At 35.6% G+C, this 26067-nt stretch overlaps 1 protein-coding gene across 1 annotated transcript in view; it reads right to left on the bottom strand.

The window, feature by feature from the left end:
* Positions 1–26067, bottom strand: part of WDR72 (WD repeat domain 72) — a 110277-nt gene that overhangs the window by 58576 nt on the left and 25634 nt on the right. Inside the window, exon 14 of the mRNA XM_005145899.3 lies at positions 9793–9998. Coding sequence (XP_005145956.1) covers positions 9793–9998 — 206 coding nt within the window. The remainder of the gene's footprint in view (positions 1–9792; positions 9999–26067) is intronic.

Raw genomic sequence — 26067 nt, 5'->3', positions numbered from 1 at the left:
AATCTGGAATAGTTTAGCAAATGTCTGCCTATGCAGAGGCATTTTTTCCGTTTTAAGCTTTCCAAAGAAAATGATAGCATTATCTATAACATAAGAAAGAATTATGTTTTGGGGACATGTTTGCAGGTGCTATCTCACAGTTTTGCAAAATGGGAAACCTGTAATTGTCTCGTCGAACTCTCTCAGAAAAGAAATACATAAACAATGCACAAAATGGCTGGCACAGTGTAAATTAAAGCATTAAATTCGTTTCTAAATCCTCTGAGCCCTCAGCTGCTAGAGATGGTAGTTGATAGTAGTGAAAAAAATTGCCTCCTTCAAATGTGCTTGGTGGACAGCAGCTTGATGATTGGCAGCACAAATAGAAGACAAACGAGAAAGCCTTCAATCTGCAGCTGATGCACAGGAAGAACATGGGGAGCTGAGTTTACAATAGAGAAAACATTACCAAGCTAATGGCACAGGCAATCATTTGACCACCATGCATCTCTGATAGCAGCAGGGCATCCATTTTCAGTTAAGTGTTAGAGTACCTTTTTGCTTTCTCTGACCACTGCAGGGGTAAAACAACCTAGTGCGTGAAACCCACTGACTGGTAATAAATTACTATATTGGATACTTTTTGTTTTCTTTCAGCAATGACTTTACTGTGTATTCCTGCTATCATTACCAATTAAAGGGGAGATCGCGTTAGCAAGCTATATCTAACTGTATATCAGTCCCTATGCTCCAATTGCTTTGGCAAGTATCACAGGGTCAAGAGGCTCCTTTGACCTTTACCAGCTAAGTCTCTCTGACCACTCACTATTTGAAGCAAACTCAGCCGGACAGATGGACACTTTTGCAGACTCTGTTAAGCTTAGAATATAAAGATAAATGAAATTGTGTTTGTGGCTTCAAACTGGCTTATGAGCATAAAATATTGTTAGCAAGTTCCACAAAAATCTCAGATTTGAAATAGCATGTCTTAAACCTACACCATGAACACAACACCTCTATCTACCAGGAAACTGCATTTTTTTGTAGTAGCTTCTAAAAACTACTAAAATTTGATATGACTTACATATTTAGTTAGTACAAAGTCACTTCTTTATTTAGAAAGTCTAATTTAATTACTTTAATCATTAAAAGCAAGAAGAAAATTTAATATAGCCTTTTACCACAGGAGTGAGTTAGAGCAGCACACAGCATATGATCAAAAAGATCATTCAGTGGATGATTACTAAAACAGTTGGATACTACAGGGCATTCAGAGAAAGCCAGGACCTCCATTTCAAATTTCCCTACCTTAAGTGTAAGAGCCCTTACTCAAAATTGCTGCACCAAAATTTTAGTTATACAACATTAGAGAAAGCTTCAAATTCCCTAGGTGATGCCTGAAGAACTAGTAATAATTAGATAAAAATATAGTCTTTCAATAACATTTATTTGTAACTAAAAAATAATCTACTGTTCAACAATAACACTGAATGGCCTTTTGTTTGAGCTAAATCACATTGGCAAACTTGCCTTAAATTCACAACCTTTTTGCATATACACAGCTGTTTAGTTGCTCAGCTGAAAGGATGAACAACGAAGGACATGTGCAAAGATGCAGTTGGTTAAAAATAGTTACACAGCAGGTATTTAATTGAAATAGCTCCTAAACATATTCCATACACCATCTCTAAAAGAACCCGTAGAGAAAGAAGGGATGCAGATTACCAGCTATACTTTTATCTCCATGTAAAAACCATATGCACCTTCTAATCCAATATAGCTCTCATCAACAATCCACATGTACATATTCCCATGTCTCACCTTGCCTGCCTCCTGGAGGTTCAGATTGAGGGAGCACATGAACAGTTTTTGCCACCAAAAGTATCCATAGCCTCTGAAAGTGAGCAGAAAAGACAGGCCTACCCCCTCCACAGCAATGCTGGACTTATACATAGGGTGAGGATCACGCAGAGTAAAGGTATTACTACTACACCAAGGTCATGTTTTTTACCTTCAGACACTTAACTTAGTTATAGGACAGAGGATACTCTTGAGGAGGTCATTCAGAACTTTTTTTGTTCATTTACCCTTTTTAAATCTCAGTACTCACACATAAAGAACTAAGCATAAAAGCCTGAAGTCAACAGTGGTGCAATATTTCGCTTTCACGTGCAATTTGTGCTTGACCTGAGGCTTCATCATTTGGACAATGCAATCCCAAATAAACATGCCAATTCATGATGAATTTTACCATATGAACTAGTTTAAAGAAACCCCTTAGAACTTGTCTTACATTACGTCATTATATTATTCACTATAACAACTTTGACCATATTACTGAGGATGCCCAGATCCTCCCAAAAATCCAGCTCTCACACAAAAAAGGCTATAATACTTTTACATCACCAGTGCTTATCCATTTAACTGCAACATGAGCAGAATCAAGCTCTGTCTTTCAATACTACAGTCTTTCATCCCTTTTTTATTTAATCCCAGTGTCAAATGTTACCATTTTTGCAGCACTTTGACCAGTAATTGTGTCATCACTCCCGGTGAGTCTGTGGCATAATGTGTGATGAACAGAGTAAACCACTGCATAAATACCCCTTTTTATCATAGATGGAGGGCCACTGTCAGGCAGATTGTTGGGCAGATGGATATACTAGGCACAACAAATTTTAAGTCATTATGGGAGAATTGCTAACACATCTATCACTCCATGTAGAGAACTGGAATGAAAATTGAATTTTTCTCACATTTTGTTTTCATGTCCACACTGTCCCTCCATCACAAATACTGAACTTAATTTTTTCATTGGGTTTAATTCAAGTAAATGTATGAAAGTGATTTTGGAGACAAATACCTTTGACAATGTCTCTAATATTATGAATATAGAAACAATATAAAACCAAACTGGAGATCCGCTGCTCTCAAAATAAGTCTTTGACATGGACAGTCTCTGCACCATGAAAAGTCTAGGTGAAAGAATAAGGCATTTTTAAATTACGTCTCATTAATTTATATACTCAATATCCAAATACTCCAGTTATATCTTAACATATTAACATATATTGAATGTAGAAGTAAATTACCTAAGCATGTCTTTAGAAATATATAGGGCTCAGCAATCAGTGGTAGCCAAGACATTTTCAGCTTTACTCAGCACTTCAGAAAACCTGTAAGATGGAACATTTCTCCCATGTTTCCTAGATCCTCAACCAGACAAACAGTGCTACGGTACTCCAGAAAACACAAACTACTGACTCATAGATCTAGGAATTATTATACTGAGCAATTTACTGGATGAATGAACATCCAAATATCTGAGAATAATGCTGAACACAGAGATACTGCTAACACGACCTTCGAAGGAGGGTAAAAGCATGAGATTACTGCTTGGTCCAAAGAAGGATTGATGTATATAAAAATTAAGTTACCAATCCATGGCTGGCTGCTGACTCCAACTGAAATAACATATTTGCCCTGGGCTGCTCTGATAGTGCATTTTCCATATTGGATTATAAGAATCCCACCCATAAATTTATCTGCATAAGTACTAGGAAAAAAAAAAACAAAGGAAAAATACTAGAGAAAAAACAAAACAAAACAAAACAAAAAACCAACAGAAACACCACACCACAAAACATGGGATTAAATTCCTAAACATTAATTAAAACCCTGTCTATCCTAGAAAATGCCATTCTTGAAAACACAAGTATAGGCAAGCTGGACTTCACTCAGATCTTGTATCATACTAAGATGTATCAGGACAGCTGCTGAGTCCTCATACTCATATTTCAAACTGTTCCTTCCTTAACAGTTGTTCAACCTTACTGAAGGCACTAGACCTGCATAGGCTTCCAAGAGGACAAAATTTGCAAACAAATATTCTCAGCCATCCAGTTGGCTGAGTCATCCTTTCCCATAAGTGCTGCACAAACCAATTTTGACCACCAGAATAAATTAAGATTTTAGTATTAATATGTAGAAAAGTATATCAAGAGAACAGAAATGTAAGCACTGGTGTTGCTTTGTTCTTAATTGAACCATAGTTTAGCTTAATGTTTTATTTCTGGTATTAAACTGAGATAAGAGAGTCAATTAGTTATCTTCAGGAAGGTAGCAGATAGCAAGTCTGTTGCAGAGTATGGTTTGGTGTTGTAAATCCTAGTTCTATAATTGCATTCAAAGTGCCTATGTATTTCTGAAAAAAATCACTGCTCATTTTTGGTTTTTTAATAGGTGTGTGAGGCAGAAATCAACAAAAGTCTCAAACATCTGAGCTCCTGTTAATAGTTTTCTTCACTAAAATAATACTAATTGAACTATGGGAAGCCAGGAACTTAGTATTTAGAATAGAAAATTTTATCATAAGTGTAAAGATTCCACCACCCTCCAATCACAAACGGTGGGGAATTCTCAAGAACATCACTGAACAACTTGCAAATATAAAGGTTGTAACAAAGGTGATGTAATTTATTTTAGAATTATTATCATTAGGTAGAGCACTTCCAAAGAAAATCAATTTGGCTGATCTCTGAAGAAGAAATCACATCTTAGAAACTAGGAAGTAGTAAAGGTAAAATGTAAGACAGGAAAATTTAAACTGTATATGACTCCACACCCAGAACTAAAAGAAACAATAAGAAGTGAAAACTAAGGTAACACAAACAGCACTTCAGCAAGAGAAAAATCCCTATGTTCCTATCTATAAAGATATGTCCCTAAGAACTAAATACAAACTTTGCTACAGTTTCCAAGGGACAAAGAAGGGTACTACAGCATGACAGTTGACATGTAGGAGAAGACAAAGAGCAAATGCTAGGTTAGCTTCAATAAATGGTTCTCCAATGTGAAATACTTCACAAGGACTATTGATATTGACCTTAGAATTATATAAGTAGGACACTGCAGCACTTTTTTTAGCTTTAGCACAGGGTCCAATTAGTTGTCGAGGCAGGGAAAACAAAAATTTTATGTCAGTCACCTTCTGTATAACAAAGTTTACACAGAACCTGTATGGAGCACTAAAACACAGAGTTAAGGTTTATTAGATTTCTTTTAGACTCTGTTACTTTTTATCCACATCTGCAAGAGTAAAATAATCTGCAAGAGTGCTCTACTATCACAATGATTTTTGCTTTCATTTTGCTTTGAAGCAGTGGAGAAAACACTGAAATCAACAAACTCTTGACTTTCTGGACCAATTAAAAAAACCTACAGTAGCTTCCAACAAATCTGACCAGTGGTCCAGTCACTTAGTATCTCTCAGGATCATGAAGCCTTTTAACTGGTACCATTTTAACCTCATAACTGTAGTTATTACTTCACTGTAGTTTTGTTGCTAACTTGATCCCTTAATAAAATATTTAATTGTGAAATCATGAACTACTTGTAAATCAAAATGAACTTTTACAGGTACTGTATAAACCCTTAATTAGATATTTTGACTCTATTTTCTGCATGTCGTCCATTAATACTGAAATAACAGTATTTCAATAAATAGTTGAGTGGATATAAGAAAGAATAAATATACCTATCATTCCTATAAAACTTCTTATATAAATAAATACTTCCCCCCACCTCATCTTTGACTTGCTTGTCTCTGAAACAGAGTAAAAAATTCCCTTTTCTGGTCTAGCTCTTCAGTAGTACAATTCAGCAGTCCAAGGTTTACATAGATTTTAGAATCTGTTCCTCCTCCAAGATTTTTACCCAGAACAAGCTGTAATTACATTACTGAAATAATTGGAAATATCAGTGCATGATAAATACAGATTTATTTATCTGAAAAGCTAGGAAACTCTGTAACATGAAAGGTTTCTGGAACATCAGGAAAACAATTCCCAGACATATGCAGCTTTTTATGTGCATCAATGAAATCTTCATATGATGTACTGAAGCATTTCAATCTTTTTTAAACAAGTTTTTCACACAGCTCCAATTTTCAAATATAACTATGACTTAAAGGTATAATGGGAGCCAGTTCCATATCAACACCATGAGCACACAATCTAGTGCGTAGTCTATTGTAATTAAGACCAGTGATTCAATACCTATTGCTACTGGCCAGGTATCATAGCAACCTTGTGTCACTGACTATTGCTGTAAAACTGTTTAGCACCAGCAAGACTATGCTTCAGGAAAATCTACAATGGCACTACAGACTGTCAACATCTGTGGGGGCTGTTACAGGGAGAACAACAAAGGAATCCGCTTTAAAAACCCCTATGCTTCGAAAATTGACAGGGATACTACAGTAGCACTAGGAAAAAGAAAAAAATAAAGAGGAAGGAAAGACCATTTTTTGTCATTCATTACATAACTTATGCACCCACATCCTAATGTCCATCCATATAAGCTGAGTTGAAATAATGCTGCATTACCACACTGTGTATGTATTTCCACAAAGCAGTCATTTTCTTTCTTACTGAACACAAACATCATTCATCACAAACATTAATCTGAAAATAAAACAAATCCACTTTTAAAATAATATTTAAACTTCCACAAACGAACTCTAGATAGTCTTGTATAAATCTGCAAAAAAAGAAAAAACAGGTTACTATGAACAAGAACCCAATATTGATTTTTCTGCGGTGCAGTAAAGCATCTCCATTCTATTTGGCTGCTGTCAAAGCCACTCTTTAACAGCTGGAGTCAAATTGCACTATTTACAGCAAGAGCCCTTGTCAAGTGGACCATAAGTATTCTAACAATACACTATTCAAATGGCACTTTGCCACACAAATTGCTGACTTGATGAATACCCTATGTCAATGACTAAGGCCTATATAAAAGTTTCATTTTTATGAGAGGTTTTACATTCACATATTATGTAAAGCTTCCTTGAAAAACTATTAAGCTATATATTTTTGGTCTTTTGACATTGAAAATAATTAAAATCTGTTTAAATATATCAAGAGGATTTGACAACATTAATATGGATCTTGTGTTAACTGCATTTGTCACACTCATCTGTTATTGGTACTCCCACTGGCACGTGCAGTACAATAAAAGAATTAAAATGGTCAAAACACCATGAAATCAAAGCATTCGGCTTTTGTATCTGTGATTTACATGATGACAAACGTTTTGAAAGAAAGCCTTTGAAGCTGGACTGCTATGCAAGGATATTTTTCTGCTTTCTTCTTAGGATGAAGGAAAGAGACTGCTACTTTATAAATGTTATTTTGCCTTTAATATTATATTAACGATAAAACCATGTAATATTAAACATTAAGAAAAAAACGCTGAATCTTACTTGCTATCTTCATGTGGGTCATCCCACTGTACAAAATAAGGATCACTCAAAAACATAATACCAACAGGAGAGAACAGCTACCCCTTATTTTTATTGTGACAAATCTTGTAAAATTGAATTCTTTAAAAAGAGACTAAAATTGACAGCTTAATAATTAACAATTTAGTATTATTTTAGATTTCTAATACGCAATTTGCAAAAGCAGCAAAATGAGAATAAAATACTCATTGTATACATTCATACTAAAGCCTTTTGGGAATCTGAAAATTTTATGATAGTTTCACCTGTGTGATCATTATATGCTTTTTGATATGGTATGGGATGTTGAACTCTGATATGCACAGAACTTTCACTAATTTCATGAGACTAGATTTCAAAACGGTAAAATACAACGACCCAGAAGAGTCAATATAGCACTTTATGAAAAAAACTTTCCTGAACAGGAACTAAGAAACCCAGCAGATTTCATAACCAGCCTTCATTTCAGCAATAACAAAACAGTGTTAAAGGAAGTGTCAGAGCTCCATGCTCCTTTTGTGTAGCCTGCATTTGGACTTCTGGAATAGCATTAAAGGGACATCCATTGTTATTGTCTTCTCAGATTTAGCTACACCCTATACATTTAGCCTCCAGCATCTCCCACACTAATCTACAGAACCTGCTGTAATAGGGATGGAGTTGGGAAGAAAAGCTAGATGTAACGGATGACAGATTTTTGATGAATGCAAAGTGGTTTCCTAAGAATAGAACTTCATTTCTCAGGAAATTAGACTAAAATAACAGGACTATAATGACAAAAAATGAAATAAAAGATATTTTGACAGACATAGGGAAGTCTAAGAGACATCAATAATATTCTCTCAATAAGACGTTTTCATCTGATGACTTTTTAATCAAGTCCCAAATATGAAATTTTAAACAAGAAAATGGAATATTTTATTGTGAAATCAGAGCAGCCAAGATGTTTGTCTGATGAAGTGCTATAAAATATTATTACAACTCCACTGTTGCCTATTGTGATATAAATCCAGAAGCATGTGAAACTTCATACTTCAAAATTTACCAAAACCCATTTCCATATGTAGCAGTACATTTTCTTCCCAGCCACTTTGTAAAAGCAAAGCAATTTTTAATTTAACAAGTATGACCAAAACTACACTCCAATCACAATTATAACTTTTTCCGTTGTTCCTCTTTAAAAAGGCAAGAAGAAACTATTCTTTTTAATGAACAGTGAGATCAGATTCTGTGTCAATGGCCAACTAGTGCACCATCTGCCCCACAACATGCTCAGCAGGATTACACTCTAATAAGACTTTTCAGAAAATGGGATCAAACAGAACTTTAGAAATCAGACTAAGGTTACTAAAAGGTCAAAGTTAAATATTAAGGGTTGAACAAAAATTATTATAAATTCGAAGTTACATGTAAATTTGTAGATAACAATAAGAAGACTAGAAAACTGAAGAATGAGGACTTGGATTAAACTATACTTTAAGAGACAGAATTTTGGAATAGCCAGTATTTAATTGACCATAATTAATAAAGCCAGAAAAAGGCCTGAGACCATTCTGGAGGCTGTTTCCATCACATAAGCTGAGGGAAAGCATTTTTTCATCTTTTTTTCATCTTTCAACTTATTTTTCAGGCTTCGGTGACATTCCCATACTTCTGGAAAGATGTTTTTAATATAAATTCGGGACTGAGGAACAGCAAACATAACTTTTTATTGCAGAGAACAGAAATCCCAGAACCCATTAATTAAAAGGTAACAAACACGAACAAACAAGACTGAGGCTCTATTCTTCAAAATGCACTTGTAACAAGAGCTCACTGAATTTATCTATTCCCAAGGCACAAACAGGGTTTTGTAAAAGTATGTACCATTATCTTCCAACCTGAATAAAGTAATATCCACCTAACTAAATTGAAAATTATATTACATTTAATACAGTTTTAATACTTAGTTTGAATTTAGCAAATACAGGCTTTTAAATATCTACACATAACTGGAAAAATATAGGTGTATCTAGGCTACAAATGGAATTACTATTGCATTTTCAACCTGCTCATAAGGTGCCTCTGTACTTGTTTTCTCAGCTTTAGCAGCAAATTAACACTTGTTTCAGCATCGTATTTCCTTCTGTTCTTTTTCAAAGCAAGGAGAAAGAGCACAACTTCCCCATCACTCACAATTATTTGGTTTAAGGACTTTTACCAGGAGGTTCCGAGGTTACTGCTAATAGGCGCAGTCATAAGACAGAGGCATGAGGAAATAGGGTCTAACTATGGGTGCAAAGTCTCTGAGAAAATAATTCTGAGACAATCTACTGGTGACCTTGCATAAGGCACTCCCCTATTCTTGCTCATCTGTTGTATGAAATAGGGTTGAAGATGTAAAACTGAGCCACTCAGAACAAGCATTTACAAACTTTAAAGCAAGCCCCCATACCACCTATACAGGACTACTTTCAGTGAAGGTGAAAAAGTAAAGAATTTGAATCACAACTCAGATTGCTCTGGAGAAATGCTTTACTTTTCCTTCTTACCTTATCTGAAGATTTTTCTGTGTGAGTGAGATCATAAGAGACCATGCCATATTTATAAAAGCTAGAATGTTTGTATCCAGTGTTTTTATTTCTTTTTGACTCCTGAGATAGAGGAAGCAGAGCATCTGCCACCAGGTATTCCGAATCTTCAATGGCACTAAGAATTGCTTTTGCTGTTTCGCCTGTTTCATGTCTTTCCAGTGTGCCTAGAGAAACAAAAATAGAAAATGCATTTTTTTTCTAAGAAACTATACAAATTCAAATTTCAGCGTGTCACAATATTAACTCAGTGCATTTCATGGGAGCAGATAAATCATGAAGAATTTACAGATGAGGCAACTAATTCTTCATTTTATGGACCTTAAGAAAATAATTTTACACAAGGGTCTATTCTACAGCACTATTACATTAAAAACCAAAACCTAATTTCTACAGAACTCACTATAGCAAATACCAACAACAAACAGGCATTGTGTATAGTATGTCAAGTCAGATGCAATTTTCAAAAGGAGAAAAAGAAATTCAAGACTACCACTTGCCCTAACTCTGTTCAAGAACCATTTGTTTTGTTTCCACAAAGCCCTCACAGAGCATCTGTATCATTAACAGTGTAAACAATAACACACTTATGTAATATTTTAGTGCTGTCCTCTAGTGTTCTGGGTTACAAATAGCAAGGGAAAGCTAAGTTTTTTCCTTCCATTCCTAAAAACATTATCTCTCACACCTTTTAAACACCTGAATATAGCACAAGTATCTTGGCAGTCTGGTTCCTTTAACTCCAGGCAATCTGGTTCTTTTAACTATTACACAGTTTAGTTATAATTTTATTTAGAAATAATTTTAGTAACAGCACTTTATAACTGACATTAAAGATATGTAAACTGAGCTTAAATGTATTTGAAATGAGCTCCTACTATACACTACACATTTCCTATAGGAATTAAACTCATAAGAAACTGCTGAAACAGCATGTTTCCTATAAATATCAGAGATAAAAGACATGCGAAGGATTTTTAAAGTATTAAATATCTGCTGTAACGTGAAATGTTTTTTCCCTTAAGTTTGAATTCTTTGTAGCCTTAAGTAACACAACATGAATTTTCCCTTTCACTGCTACCAGAAAAAAATGTGTAACATTGAAGTTCTATCAGTAACACCTGCTAAAAATATTGGACTGGGATTGAGGGATCTCATACGGTAAGCGTTTGTGTGTATATGTGTATAAAAACGCTTCATCTGAAATTATTTCTTTGAAACTCATCCATTTCTGTTCACTGCAGTATCACCTCTGTTATTTACAGGGCCAAAAAGTCCTTGAATTCAAAGCAATGCAACTGATCCTTTGTCCCCTATAATATCAATTGGATACCATACATTACTATAATATTGCACTGAAAAATTAAGGATCAGTTGGTCTTAATATGTAACTTTCTTCATCCTTCCCCAGGATTTGGAGCTACTGTCAGGGATCATTACAGAACTGAATATTTACTGCAAGGAAAGCTAGCTGTCCAAAGATTTTGACAGTTGGAATACCTACAAATACTTCAAAACAAGCCTTGTTTTGAAGTATTTGTAGGTATTCCAACTGTCAAAAGAATGAAAAGTGTTTGCAGCATTACACTTAGAAATAACAGTCACTCAGCTAATATTACTTTGGCATCTTTACATATGCAATGTAGTCTTTCAAGCTGTAAGTATATCCTGTTTCATCACAGAGCGCTCTCCATCATACAGAGCAAAAGATGAACAAAAATCACTAAAAAAAGTAGCTGTTCTCCCTTATTAAGTGTGAAGGACTAAGCTTTCCCTACTATCTTCTGCAGTAATTCCATTATATATATACACATATAAGTGTTCTTTGTATATGTATATACACATACATATCCATCCTTGTGTTTTCTGTATCACTTGGTCTGTGTAACTCACTACCAGGAATACCAGAGTGCTTCAGAAAGACTATTATCATAATACACTTGTGAAATTACTATGTACCATTTTTATGGACAAGTATTAAAGGCAAATATCATACTAAAATTTTAATCAATCCAAGAATTTCAAAGGCATGGTATTAAATTCCAAAGAGCTGATTACATACTTTTTAGCATTAGACAGAACTTCAAAACAGATTTTGCTAGCTTTAGACATGTCTATATGTGCACACCACCAGTCATACCCTTAGAGCCAGACTGTTATGTGGAAGATTATGTGAAATATTCTTGTATATACAGAATAGAATACAATAATTAAGGCTATCATACTACAGTAGCAAAAGAGGATAAAATGATGTTTCTGCCACAAATCAAGATATGAGTTGCCTGACTTCTCATCCTCCTATAAATGAATATATACCCAGGAGAAAAAAAAAAATAAAATAATATATATACATTTAAGGCTTGCATTATTTTCTATATAACAGAGCTTATTCCTTGGAAATATCTTCAGAGCCAAGTTTACAGCTTCTGGTTGAACAAAAGATTTCTAGTCTAAAGGAAAAAAAAATAAACAAGAAGAAGTGGTAAAAATCACAGAAAAGAAGGACAGACATTTCACCTTTGATGACAACAGCCTGAATGACATAAAGAGGCAGTCTTGATGTATGTGGAAGCAAACTGATATTTCATACTTTACACACGCACACATGTATCATTTCAAAATGCTGATAGATGTGCTTCTACATATTGTAGTCTTATGAATGCAAACAGAAACAACTGTACCTGTGTTACTAAACATTTCTGCTACCTACTGAACTCTTTTGAAAGTGTCAGCATTGGAATCATGATTGTTGCAAGTGTAACATTTTTCATGTGTATTTTGGAGAAGAGAAAATTAACGACTTAATAATACAAAAAAAAAATCCCTTCTGCATTCACACTGGGCAAGAGATGGGACTCAGCCTCTCACATGGAGTCACAATATTTACAATTTCTGTTTTTTACATTTTTAAGTACATTTGTAGGCAGAAAACAATGCCCTGGACACCCAGCTTAGTTTCTTACTAACAGAAGTCTGTGATATCCTAAAATCAATTTCAGAAACTTATGAGTTCCATCTTATTTATACATCACCCACAACAGCTATCTAAACTCTCTCACAAGTAGAACCTTCTAGAAAAATGGTTCCTTTATGAAGCATGGTTGCTTGCATATACATCATAATCGTGGAACTCTGTATATGCATGTAGACATGTGTACAGATTTCTGTGTACACAGAGCTCCAATAAAAGGGCACAAAGGGCATAAGGAAATAGGTGCGATGGAAAGGGGCGGATATTACAAAGTATTTGTTATCCAATGTACTTTGCACTTCTGAAGAGCCCAAAATACTCATTCGCAAAGTGAGTAGATGGCAGAGACAAAAATAGATATCTGTATTCTGTGATTGCTAAATACATATTTGAAAGAAACAAACAGGGAGGGAGAGGGAAACATGTATATGTGACAGTAACATTCTGATCACTTCACAGTTAAAGCAATACTGGAGTAGAGCAGTTATTGTTCCAGGAAGTTATCTGTCAGGAACATTGTATGTGATTTCAAAGGAAACAAAAATAAAAGAGTAAGAAAAGGCAAAGCCTGTACATGGGGATACAGGACAGAGGACAGAAATAAAGACAACTCAGAAACCTGAAGTATTTTAAACACAAATGCACCCAAAAGCTTTTGATTGGAGAGCATATGTAACAATGAATGAAAGGGAAAATATAGGGTTTTCTACATAGCAGCAACACCACTGCTATGACCCCCTACTATACATACAAAATACAGGAAAAGAAAGTCTTTATCTCTCTAAAGCTGTGACCATGGCAACCAAGTCTCAGGAACAGACAAGACCAGAGTATTTTACTCTCCTGGGCAGCTTTGGACCACCAGATGTGACTGGCTAGAGACTGTTAAAACATCTTATTCTTCTTCTAGACCAAATACTACAAATTGTGTCTCTTGGTGTTATCACAGTTCTCTGGGTTCTGCTCTTACTGAATGATGCATTTTTACTGAGGAGGTCACACATATTATCCTGCCTCAAGACGAGGTATTCACTGGTATCACATGACCTGTCATATCATCAGGCTCCAGTGCTTTCTGTTTGCTGTATTGAAAATCCTCAATATTGCAGTACTGTTGTGACCTAGTAACTCAGCTGAATCTTACAGTGTAACGGTGATCTGTGAATGAAAAATGGTTTCAGAATTGATTTTATTTGAAAAGAGTATGTGGTCAAGAACAAATCCTTTTGTTTGATATTGGCAAAAGAGAAAAAAATAATCACCTTTTAGAACAAGTATCTTCTGCAATATTTTTTTTATTTTGTGTCAAGATCTCCCTTTTCATAAATACACATTTCATCTGAAAAGAAATTCTCACCCACTTTCTTCTCTGCTGCTGTAATCAGGCAAACTGAGTTTACGTTCCTTACTGGAAGATACTTGAATTTCCAAGTCTACCATCTTGCTCCAAGACAGCTGTCAAGCATTCCACTTGAAAGTGTTCTCCAAACTGCTAGCACCTACCACTCTAGTATCAAAGGGCCCACAGCAAGTGGAACAAACATTGCATTAAGTAAGCATATATATTTCCAATATCCAGACAAAAATAATTACATTCTATCAAACAGAAATAGGAGGGATCAAACACCAGACTATTAAAATCTAATAATCTTTAAAGTAATATTTCACATACAGGACTAGATTAACAAAGGAGATGCCCTGCGACTATAGCACTGTATAGAGGGGCATAGAGAATGTCTTGGCAGACCATCCTTCATGTTTTTTTGCATTTGGAAGATTTCAGTCTTGTGGTCCAATTGCTGTGGATTACAGACATTCTTCAGAATATACATTTTCAAAATAACTATTGCCAAGATATCCTTTAGCTAAAGATAGCTGTGAAGAGCACCACAAACTACCAGGATCTTACATATAATGCAGTCTTACATATGCAGGTAAAAAGAGCAGTTCTCCAATGCAGCAAAGTCCTCATCTCCGTATTTCTGCTGCAGACACAACATGCCAGGAAAAATTACATTAGAACTCCCCTGTTGTCTCCCTGACTCCATTTAAGCTACTCTAAACAGCAAAGGACAATACTCCTGTAATAGGAATTGTTGAAATACATTAAATCTGCTAAACTGGGCTGAATGGAAGAGCTTAGAAGAGATGTGAGCAGTTTCTGCCTATTTCTTTATTATCACCTAAAGCATGTACTGAGGATGAGAATCTTGCCCTTAATGTATGGAATGAAAACCCTTCCTCATACCAGCTCTTCTTACCATGCCAGTCTTCCCCATTTCCACTTTTTTGTTTTGATTTATTTGGGGGGGTGTTGTTTTTTTTTCATTTTTATTTTTTGTTTTGTTGTTGTTTTGTTGTTGTATTAAATATATATAATCTTCATTATTAATAACAAAATAATGGAGATCAACTATCAGATGTAAGAGACATCCTTTCTAACAGATATACAGCTACATTCCATACATGTTGCAGCTAGTATAAAGTACATAAAAGTATGTGTGCGTATATGAATCGAAAGATACCTGACTACTCTCAGTATAAGGGTATGTCCTTAGCTTCTACAGACTAGGCAAGAGATGACATCGCTTTTTCTTTCTGAGACAGACTTTTCCAAGCTCCACTACCCTTTATTATTCTACATCAATAAGTAGTTACTGAACAATGACTCAAATTTAGAGAACTATAAAATATTCAAGTGCGAGCTACAGACTGACATGAGGTTTACATATATAAAATATAAGATGCTATAAAAAAGGCAAAACATTTGTCAGCCTTCAGGTAAAACTTAACTAGTTAAAACAAAAAGCTCAAACAGCTTCTAAAGAGTATATATTCATGCTTGCAACTTCTCATTCACATTCTCAAAATATGCTAAACAATGTTTCTTCATCTTTTACATCTTTTAGAAAGTGATTTAGGAGACAGCAGAAGATGCACAGAGAAACTACAGTAAATTGGTAACTTCCCATCTATCAGGTTATCATTTCATATGTTACTTTCAACATACCTTGAATTTCTTTACAGAGCTGCTTTCTTAGAGAAAGGTCATCTAAACCAGAAACAGTTTAATGTTGCATTGTATTCACTGTTTAAAGTTACAGTTACTCTTGGTCCAGGAAGTTATCTTGTCTCAGTTCAATACTGCACAGTTGGCTTAACTCACTCCCTGCAGGTTTTCCCTTTTTCTAAGGATACTTCTTAAGAATGAAGGTGGAGAGAAGAAGAGAAATCAAGATCTTAACCCATGTGGTGTCTGCCCTGACTATTAATGGTGACAGTCAGACCATGACCTAAGAACAGAAGAGCTAAATCACTAGAGCCTTTTTCCAAATACAAAAAGCTCCCTTCAGGGGAGTTACAAGCCTTTCATAGTCTTCAATTAACTCCTCCTAGTAATGCAATAAGGTACTCAGTATTTGAGCCATGGTTTTGTAAAGGGCTATTCTTCATAGTTTCACATGGGATGATGAAATCAGCTGCAATGTAAATGTTTAAGAGGTTATTATTAGGAATATCAAACAAGACCTGTTTGTCCTAATGTGAGACAGAAATAGGCACAAAAGCCTTGCTTTCCAATACTATATTTTATAGATTCTAAAATGAAGGACAGTTATCATGAGGGTGTGAACCAAGTATGTGTAGAACTTGTGACAATTTGTGGAGCAAGGCATCAGACCCTAAAGTCAAACTTCATTAGTTAAGAGAAAGTGAACAAAGAGCCTGTGAATAAACAAGATGAGAAAAAAAAAAAAAAAAAAAAAAAAAAAAAAAACCCAAACCAAACAAACAAAAACTCCACAAAACAAAAAAAAACATAAAAACAAACAAACAAAAAAAAGGCAAGTAGTGAGTTTCACAGAAGACTTCCCAGATGTAGCTCCCAAAGACCTTAAAACAGAGTTATAGATCAGTTCAGATCTTTAGGCTACACAGAATTCATCAAAACCAGAAAGGAAGTGACTTCTATGACTTTGACCCTAGCTACACCACAGCCTTCAGCATATGAACTGCAACCACAGAATTCATCAACTAGGCCACACTGAAGTCTAATTCTGACCAATGACCGGGAGAGGGAGAGGGAGAGGGAGAGGGAGAGGGAGAGGGAGAGGGAGAGGGAGAGGGAGAGGGAGAGGGAGAGGGAGAGGGAGAGGGAGAGGGAGAGGGAGAGGGAGAGGGAGAGGGAGAGGGAGAGGGAGAGGGAGAGGGAGAGGGAGAGGGAGAGGGAGAGGGAGAGGGAGAGGGAGGCGGAGAGGGAGGCGGAGAGGGAGGCGGAGAGGGAGGCGGAGAGGGAGGCGGAGAGGGAGGCGGAGAGGGAGGCGGAGAGGGAGGCGGAGAGGGAGGCGGAGAGGGAGGCGGAGAGGGAGGCGGAGAGGGAGGCGGAGAGGGAGGCGGAGAGGGAGGCGGAGAGGGAGGCGGAGAGGGAGGCGGAGAGGGAGGCGGAGAGGGAGGCGGAGAGGGAGGCGGAGAGGGAGGCGGAGAGGGAGGCGGAGAGGGAGGCGGAGAGGGAGGCGGAGAGGGAGGCGGAGAGGGAGGCGGAGAGGGAGGCGGAGAGGGAGGCGGAGAGGGAGGCGGAGAGGGAGGCGGAGAGGGAGAGGGAAAATGAGGGAAGATATCAAAAGAGACTGTAAATGACCAAATTTTGCAAGGGCAAAACTTTCATTAGAGTGCAATTATTGCTACTTTTACAATAATCTAGGCAGAAGTCCACAGCAAAATAATGCCCAGGTTTACAAGTTCTCAGTTTTTAGAGAGCTGATACTCAAATTCTGAAATTGATACTCTGAAACTAATAGAATCAAGTTCTAAGAGTTACATTTAGACTGTACAATTTATTTCCTCACAGCCACCTGATGAAACCTAAGCCTTAGTTATTTACATAATTCAATCACTAATTTCTTTGAGATTTAAAAAAAAAAAAAAAACAAAAAAAAACAAAAACAAAACCCAAGTTTAGACTGAATGAGGGTCTACTTGGAAAAGCAAACAAAACCCCAGCCACACACAGCCCCAAACCTTGCGGGATACTTGCATAGATTTTACCAGATATTTAGAAGATTTACTATTGTTGGCATCAATTATAAAAATATTAGAGCATACATAACTACATAGAAATTATCTTTAAACAGTGTCCAAAAGTGTTCCAGCATCAAAATGATCAAAGGTTTGATCTATTACATTACAATCAATCATTTCATTTTCTCCACAGCAAGAATGATTCTGAAAATAGAAGAGCTTTTAACATAACAGGTCAAAGTATTCAAGGTGGCATTTACACCATGAGAAATATTTTCACTGTATTTCTGAACTTATTTTTTTCATATAGTTTTTTTTGTAGTAGAAGTGATCATACAGATTAGTTTGACTAGTGCTAGGCACTGCATATTTCATAAGGGGTGCCAATCTTATTAAAAGCCTGCTCAAATTTACTGATACCTGTGTAGTTTTTAATTGCTTGAGCTAAAGTTCTCTATGCTTGACTTCTACCTTAAGGTGGTGGGATTTTTTCTCAGCAAGTGTTTCAAATCATTTATCATTCATGTTTAAGTCATGAAAAGCACACAGGTGTTTCATAAAATCTTCATACCTTGAAGTATGGAATCAAAGCTGAACATCACACTTCTGTGAAACACACTATCAATGCTGATGCCTAGTTTTTACTATAGTGACAATTTTAATTGAAGCACCATTACTTTTGTTTGTTCAAACAAAACCTATACAGAATACATCCCCATATGCTGACATACACAGAATCAACCTTATTTCAGTCAATGGAAGTGACAGTCTTTCATTTACCTCTATTAAAAAAACAAGTTTTTTTCTTAATACATGTTTAAAACATGTAGAAAATTATGTATAAGAACCAACATCATGTTAGGTTTGTAAAGACAGGTAGTAATAGCAAAGAAAAACTTTGAACTGAGGTAGCAGGCACTTCTATGCATGTGTCTGGTACACTGTATACATTAAAACAGTTTTTAATATTATGTAACACCTAGAGCATTCTAAGAATTATTCTATAGAAAGCACTGCCATTTGTAGAATTCCTGCTTTGTCTGGATACAGAAGTCAGAAACCAAGACAACTGTGATGCTTCAGCACTTAGAAGGAAAATGGCAGAAATATTGTTACTATGCACCCGGATAATGCGATATTCAACATGATAAAATACAAGAAAAAAATGTATTCAGAAAAGGATACAATTAGGGCAGAAATAGAGAAGCAAAACACATTAAACAGTAAGGATAAAGCAATATTACAAGTATTTCTTTAGTAATTGTCCTCAGGAGTTCAGAGGTACATGGGAAGAAAACTAAATGCAGACATACACAAATTTATTTTGTACAATTAGATTTGCACAAATGATCTTTATGTTTCTTGAGCTATTTAAAGGTTAAACTTCTTTTCCTTCAAACACATTTCCTACATGTAGAGTTACACACTTTCATTTGACAATTAGTTTTAATCTGTCATCTACAGCAATTCAATTTTATGTAGAATATTTTAGTTGTCCTTTAATTTTTATTCAGTGGCCTGTATGTAACTAATTGGTATAGAATATTACCAAGTAACTGCGGATCCATAAACAATTTGGAGGTGAGGACAGTCATTGAATAAAAGAGCAGACAAGCAGGTACTATACTTAAGCTTTATAATCAAATATCTTATGAATTTTATTCCCCACCACTGCACATTTCAAGCAGGTACAGTAAAATCACCACACCATTAACTGAAATACGGATTAAGTGTTAAAAATCACTATGATCACCACAGCTCTTGAATAGGTAGGAAGCACAATGTGGAAAAACCAGTACTGAATTTGAAAATTACATATAAAAAACTTAAGCATCTTGTAAAAATCTGTTAGATATTTTCAATCAGAAAAATTAATGGAGTTCCTCATTTCTGGAGGACTGGAGCCTTCAAGAGTATTCAGTAATTTGCAAAATTAATAAATCAGGTTTTGTGTATTTAAAATAAAAATTGCCCCTTTGTATGTGAAAAGCAAGACCCCCCACCCCAGGCTTGGGGCTTCATATATGGCACAGTTTTTTTGAACTTCGGTTTTAGAGCTCACAGACCATTTTTTTAAAAAAAGCTTCTACACAGTTATTGAAAAATTATAATGGCACTAGTACGATAACATGTGAAAGTGCCTTTTCTGGTCTGCTTAAAAGGATCAGAAGAAGTTTCCTGCATTTTGGACACTGGTCCTTTGTAACACAGGGTACTGTTTAGGCTGACACTATGAATGCAAGTGAGTGGTATCTGCACTTGACTTTATTCCAATATAGCATATTAACAATAACAGTAGTGACAGCATCATAGACAACAATGCAGTAAGACTATCCCCAGTGTATTCAGATAAACAGCCTGTAAAATGATTAAGCCACCACATCTTCTCAAAAGGACTGTAAGCTTACACTTATTTTTGACTATACAGGAGATCTGACCTCAGCAGAAATACTCTTCAGGCATATGTTTCAAGGGGGTTTTAGTGTTGCAGCTAGCATCATGCAAGCAAGTTATCAAATTTGCACTCCCTCATCGAGTACAAAAAAATATAACATAGCCAATGTAAAGTTAAACATTTCTTATGATAATGGGAAATTTTATTAAATGATGCTATTATATTTTTAAACTCACACTAAGCATGTTGTAAAACAGTAAAACAGAATGAGACTTGCAAGGCAATAGAAACAACAGGAAATTAGTAGACAATTCATTCTGCAAGATGAACTTCACAGAATAAAGTCATATTAAGCTAGTACTAATTGAAAGACTAAGTCTACCTCTGATAAATGGAGATTGCTATCTCTGAGTGAGGAAGATTGCTCTTTAAATTCTACCCATTCTTTCCTTGCTCTGAATACATATTAACAACGTGGCTCTGTAGCCATGCTACCACATGCTGTATACAGCAAGTAAAATCGCACTGACCCTTTTATTACAACATATTATCATACTGATATTTACCTTTTTACAAAGAAGCAAAGAGACCAGCTGCTTAGGAAAATGTAAAAGCAATACAGTTAACAGTTAATTTCCTTATTGAAGTGGATTTCAAGTGGTGGCTATCAGAAAAAATATTTTGCACTTTAATTAGAATAAAATTTGTTATTGATTTTCATATTTGTCTTCTAGCACACATAAGTTTGGAGCATATCCTGTACACATGCTATGTTAGTATTCCAAATGTATTATTAGATAAATATTTGTCATGGAAAGATATTCTACTATAATGGAAAGTTGCCCTATCTGCATATTAAAATTTAGGTAAATACACTAAACTACACAATTAGTTCATGGCTTCCGTTTGTTTTTTTTTTTTGTTTGGTTGGTTGTTGCTTTTTTCGGTTTTTGTTTTTTGTTTGGTTTTTTTTTACAGCACTACCTCCCATGCATGTGTAATAATGACATTTAAACTTAGAATATTTTCTTTGTTCCAAAGAACTAAAAGGTTGAAACTGAATTTATCTTCTTCTAGACCTATAATAGCAGCAGGGAGCAAGTCACGCCCCCCTCCCTCTTCCTCCTTTAGACACCCCTCGTAGTTTGTGGGGAAAAAGACTTTTACCTATTCCTACTTCCTTCTGCTCATCATAAAACCAACATGAACAACTAGCTAATAGATAGAGAACTTAGAGTTCTTAAGCATAGACAGAAGTCTCAAGTTAGGTAAGGTAAATTTCACTTGAAGTCAACTACACTCATAGTATTCAAAACATTTCAACATAAACTATGCTGAAATGCCCATTTATTTGGACTAAAGGCAGCCCATAAATCTCTGGTAACCTCCCATTCACTACATAAAATAAGGTATCTTTGGCCATCTCATGAATAAGGGGTACAACAAATTCTACATGAAGTAGTACTAGTTTGGATTTTAATCTGTGTGACAACATTCCTCCCACAACAAAGTTATTATGAAATCCTTCTAAAAGATAAAGCATCAGAATGTTTTCTGAAAAAGTACACCAGCCTCTGTCACAGGAAACTGGACCATGAACTGTTCTGTATAATGGAGTCTTTCATCCACTTAAGGGGCCTGCCTCTTAATTACATGATGGAAGAACAGTTTTGAAGCTGAACTGGTATAACAGAGTCAGTCATAGGTACTAGATGCCCCTAAACTTTTCTCAAGTCATCTGTCAAATTCAACAGAATCATTGCTGACTCTACACCAGTGGAAATATTGAAATATTCATGGCAATTCTTGAACTCACAGCATGACGTTACACACAGACTGGCTCTTCTCCCAGTTATCCATTAACTCCAGTACAGTAACCGTTCAGATTTTTTTTTTAACTGCAAACAGTGATATAAGTCTGACAAAATCAGGTCCTCCCCTTTCACTTAAAGAGGCAAAGCTTCAGTCATGAAGGTAACTGCATAGCCAGAAGAAAAACAAACACTTTTTGACTACAGAAACGACAAAAGTTTATATTATGCCCATTTCCATAATGGAAGCCAAGCACAAGGCTACCACTGCTCTTCATCCTAGTTAATGGTTAGGGAATACGCTTGCAAGTATAAGCAAGTGGTACTATGCACAGCTGCCTGTTCACTTGCCAACAGATGAAAATCATAATGAAATGCTGCCTTGTTTCTGGAGAGGTTTTTCTGCAATGCTGTGTACAGCTTTCCCATATATCTGAGCAATACTTCAGTGCCATTTGGGCAGATAAAGTATCTACATAGCTCTTGATCTGGGTCAGGCCAATTTCAAGGATCAACGCCATGACCTCCTGTGTTCTCCTGCAATACAGATATAATTCAACATTAAACCAACTACACTACATCCTAGTAGGCTTTCCCAGGTATTCACCCTAGATGGCATCTTTTAAGTCAGCAATACCTGACTGGAATGAAAAATAAAAATCTGTTAATTGCTAATGTAGCAAATAACTGCATCCTCTCTTGTGTTACAGCTGTTTTCCTCCAGAGGTGGTGATTGTAACTCTTATTCCTGCTTGATACCAGTAAAAGACATATGAACAGCAACTACAACCCACTCTTGACTATCTGCATCCTTTCTGAGAATGCAACAGATATGAACAGTAGCATCAATTTTAATTCCTCTAACTTTGAAGTAGACAGCATTTTTACATCTGACAGTTACAATATACCCTAATTTTTGTCTCTGTGGTACCATTGCAATCCTACACTATTAAATTTCATTGATGTATAAAGAATTCACTATACTTTAGCACAAAGTTATCCAGCTATACTAAATAAAATTGCATTAAAGATGTAATTCTGCTCCAAGCTCTTCTTTGGGCTGCCTTGGGCATTGTATGGTGATAGAATCTATTAGTTCTTATGCTGTTGAGTGCAAGAATTTGCATCTCTATAGAATTAATGAGTCAAAATCATGTTCAATATTGTTAAGCACATGCAGCAGCGCTGAATCTACTCCACAGTACTTACTGTCTGGAAATCTAGGAAAGAAATTGTTTATTTAACTAAAGAACCCCACTGCACCATACTGTGCAATGTATCCCCATTGTCAGGAGTTAATTCAAAGCCACCACATAGAGAACTGCCTTTTCTACACAGATAGTTCTTTATATCAACAACCAAAAGTAGTTTGAAGATGACAGAGTAAATTATTCAGCAATTATTTACTTAGCTCCAGAAGTCTGGAATACTTGTAACATGTCAGCACCATTTCTAATTAATATTACACATTCCTGAAGTAATAATAAAAACCTGAACAAGTAAAAAGCTGAGAACTTGCACAATTGGTCTTTTTTTAGATGTGGGATATATGTTAACCTTCAAAATTTTTATCAAAATACACACTTTACACAAAATATCTAGACCAAAGAAAACAAAGACATTATGTTCATCTTAAAAGCGTGGAAGTACAAGACACAAGCCCCCTTTGTGCACAATATAAGTACAATCCTGTTGTGCATCCTCCTGCAAACACTATGCACAAGTCTTACTAAAGGTATGCCTTGATATGAAGTAGTGTTTCTTCATGCTGCCCCTACAGCTCTAGAAATAAGCTTTGTTACTAATTCAATGTTTAAATTATTTCTTTTGTGGTGTGATGAATTAAATTATACTCTCTCATATCATTAGCATAGGTCTTCTGGCTGGAAGGTTGAGTGGGGGTTTTCAGTTTGTTTTTGTTTTGTTTTGGTTGTTTTTTTTTAAGGATATGAAGTGTTGCATTGACATTTTATATGGTCTGAGTCCCCTTTTCAAAAGGCACATGAAGATTTGCCACCTTGTGAACTTTAACCTTAATTGAGCAGGAGCACCCGAGGAGCTGTTGCACTGTACCCTACAAATATAACAACAACACAGACTATGAGGAATCCATGACAAATATATTGTAAAAGTATGCATGAAAAATTATCATTACATGCTCAAGTCTGTTTTAAAGCTTTAGTATCACATGTATTTCCTTTCTTAAAGAAAGTGATTAAGTTCTGATAGAAAGTAAATCAATTGAAAATGATCAGATGAAAATCAGTTTCAAATTACAGCTATGACAACAGATTTATAAGGAAACAAAAAAATCTGTTTGTTCCTTACTACAATTCAGTACTCAATATTATTGCAGAGTTTCAAATGCATGCTAATCCTTTGGTCAAAAATTACTCCACTAGAAATGCTAACTAACGTGTAAGTTTAAGGCTGCCTCACTCTCAAATTGGTCTATACTTAGGAAACAGCCTACCTACAGTTACAAGTTTTTGAGAAGTATCCCTTTTAGCTGTGAAATAAAAGAAATCATCTGATATTAAGGTTTCCCACAACTAAATTTCTCAACTGTTTTCAACATCAGTTTTAATAGAGCAATGAAGATGCAGACTGAACAGCAGAAAACTGGTGGCATCTTTACAAGCTTCTCCATAAAAATGTGTGTATTTGTTAATGATTGCTGAACACTCAGATGCCTGCTCTTGTTTCCCTTGGTTACAACAGGAATCTAGTATAATATTTTTTCCATTCTACCTTAAATAATTTACCACTAGCAAAGGTGACTTTCTGGCAATTGCTACAGAAAAAGCAGGCAGGCAATCAAATTAATTTCACGTTTTTGCTTTTTGGTAAATGAGCAGATAAATAGTATACACAGGGGAGATAATATATAGTATATATAGGGGCAGACATAATGGTATAACAGCTTATACTGTTAACTGAAATATTATTTGCATAAAAAAGTGTGTGCTGCTGTTACAGAGGGGTAAATAATCACGGATATCATAATATCTTCAGGTATGGAAAAGAACACATTGGAGAGGAAGCATTCTTCCTTTGAAGGGACGAGAAAAGAGGAAAGTAGCAGTCTGCAATGTTGCAGATGTGCTCATGGAGACTAGCAAAATGGAGGGATTAAAGGAACAACAGGACAGGGAGAAAGATCCCAAGACAATATTGTTCTACAAACCCTCCAAAAAGAGGATTGAGCAGAAGGGTAGAACCCATTGCCCCTTCCTGACAGGAGAGAATGCACTGAAAACATCATGCACCTAGACAAATACTAGAACACACATAAGGATGATAAATACTTATTGGAAAACAGAATTCAAAGTTATGCAGAAAGCAACAACAAGTAAAAGGCAAGATAAGTTTAGTGTACCTAACTCAAAGTCTAATATTTACTTTTGAAAATTTTACCTTGTATTGTTTTTCCCAGCACTGCAACTTAAGCTAAAATTCTAAGCAAAGCCATCATATAGTCACTCAGCAACAGTAAGACACAGAAGAAAAATAAGTGCAACACTGCTTACAACAGTTTCACCTTTCCTTCTGTGTGCTTTTCAGAGAGAGAAACAACTTTTAAATCTCAAAATGCAATGCAAAAATGAGAACTACATATTTTTTACTAGCTCTAAAAATATCATACAGTGTAAATCTACTTTTTTTAAACTGACTATAATTGTTCAATTTTATTTTATTCTACCTCTTTTTATTTAAAGCAGCAATTCAGTACATCTGAGGAAAAAATGATCACCAGAAGGCATTTCTTATGCCAGTTTACAATATTAAATAGCTTACTAACACAATAGGCTTGTAATTTATGTTGAACTCATTTTGCAAAGTCCTTTGTTAAATGTAGATCTATTGTACTTTAAGCCAAGGGACATTTTCATCCCAAGCATATAGCGTAGGCAGTGCATTATAATAACCTGCAAAGTAAATTGTGATCTCATTAGTTAAACTGTGTCTTCATACAGTATTAATATGGTGCACATTTCAGCAGTTCTATACTCTCCTCCCTCCCAGGACACAGCTGAATCACA

Source organism: Melopsittacus undulatus, chromosome 9 (genome assembly GCF_012275295.1).
Source record: "Melopsittacus undulatus isolate bMelUnd1 chromosome 9, bMelUnd1.mat.Z, whole genome shotgun sequence".
NCBI classification, from domain to species: domain Eukaryota; kingdom Metazoa; phylum Chordata; class Aves; order Psittaciformes; family Psittaculidae; genus Melopsittacus; species Melopsittacus undulatus.
This window is presented reverse-complemented; position numbering and strand designations above follow the sequence as displayed.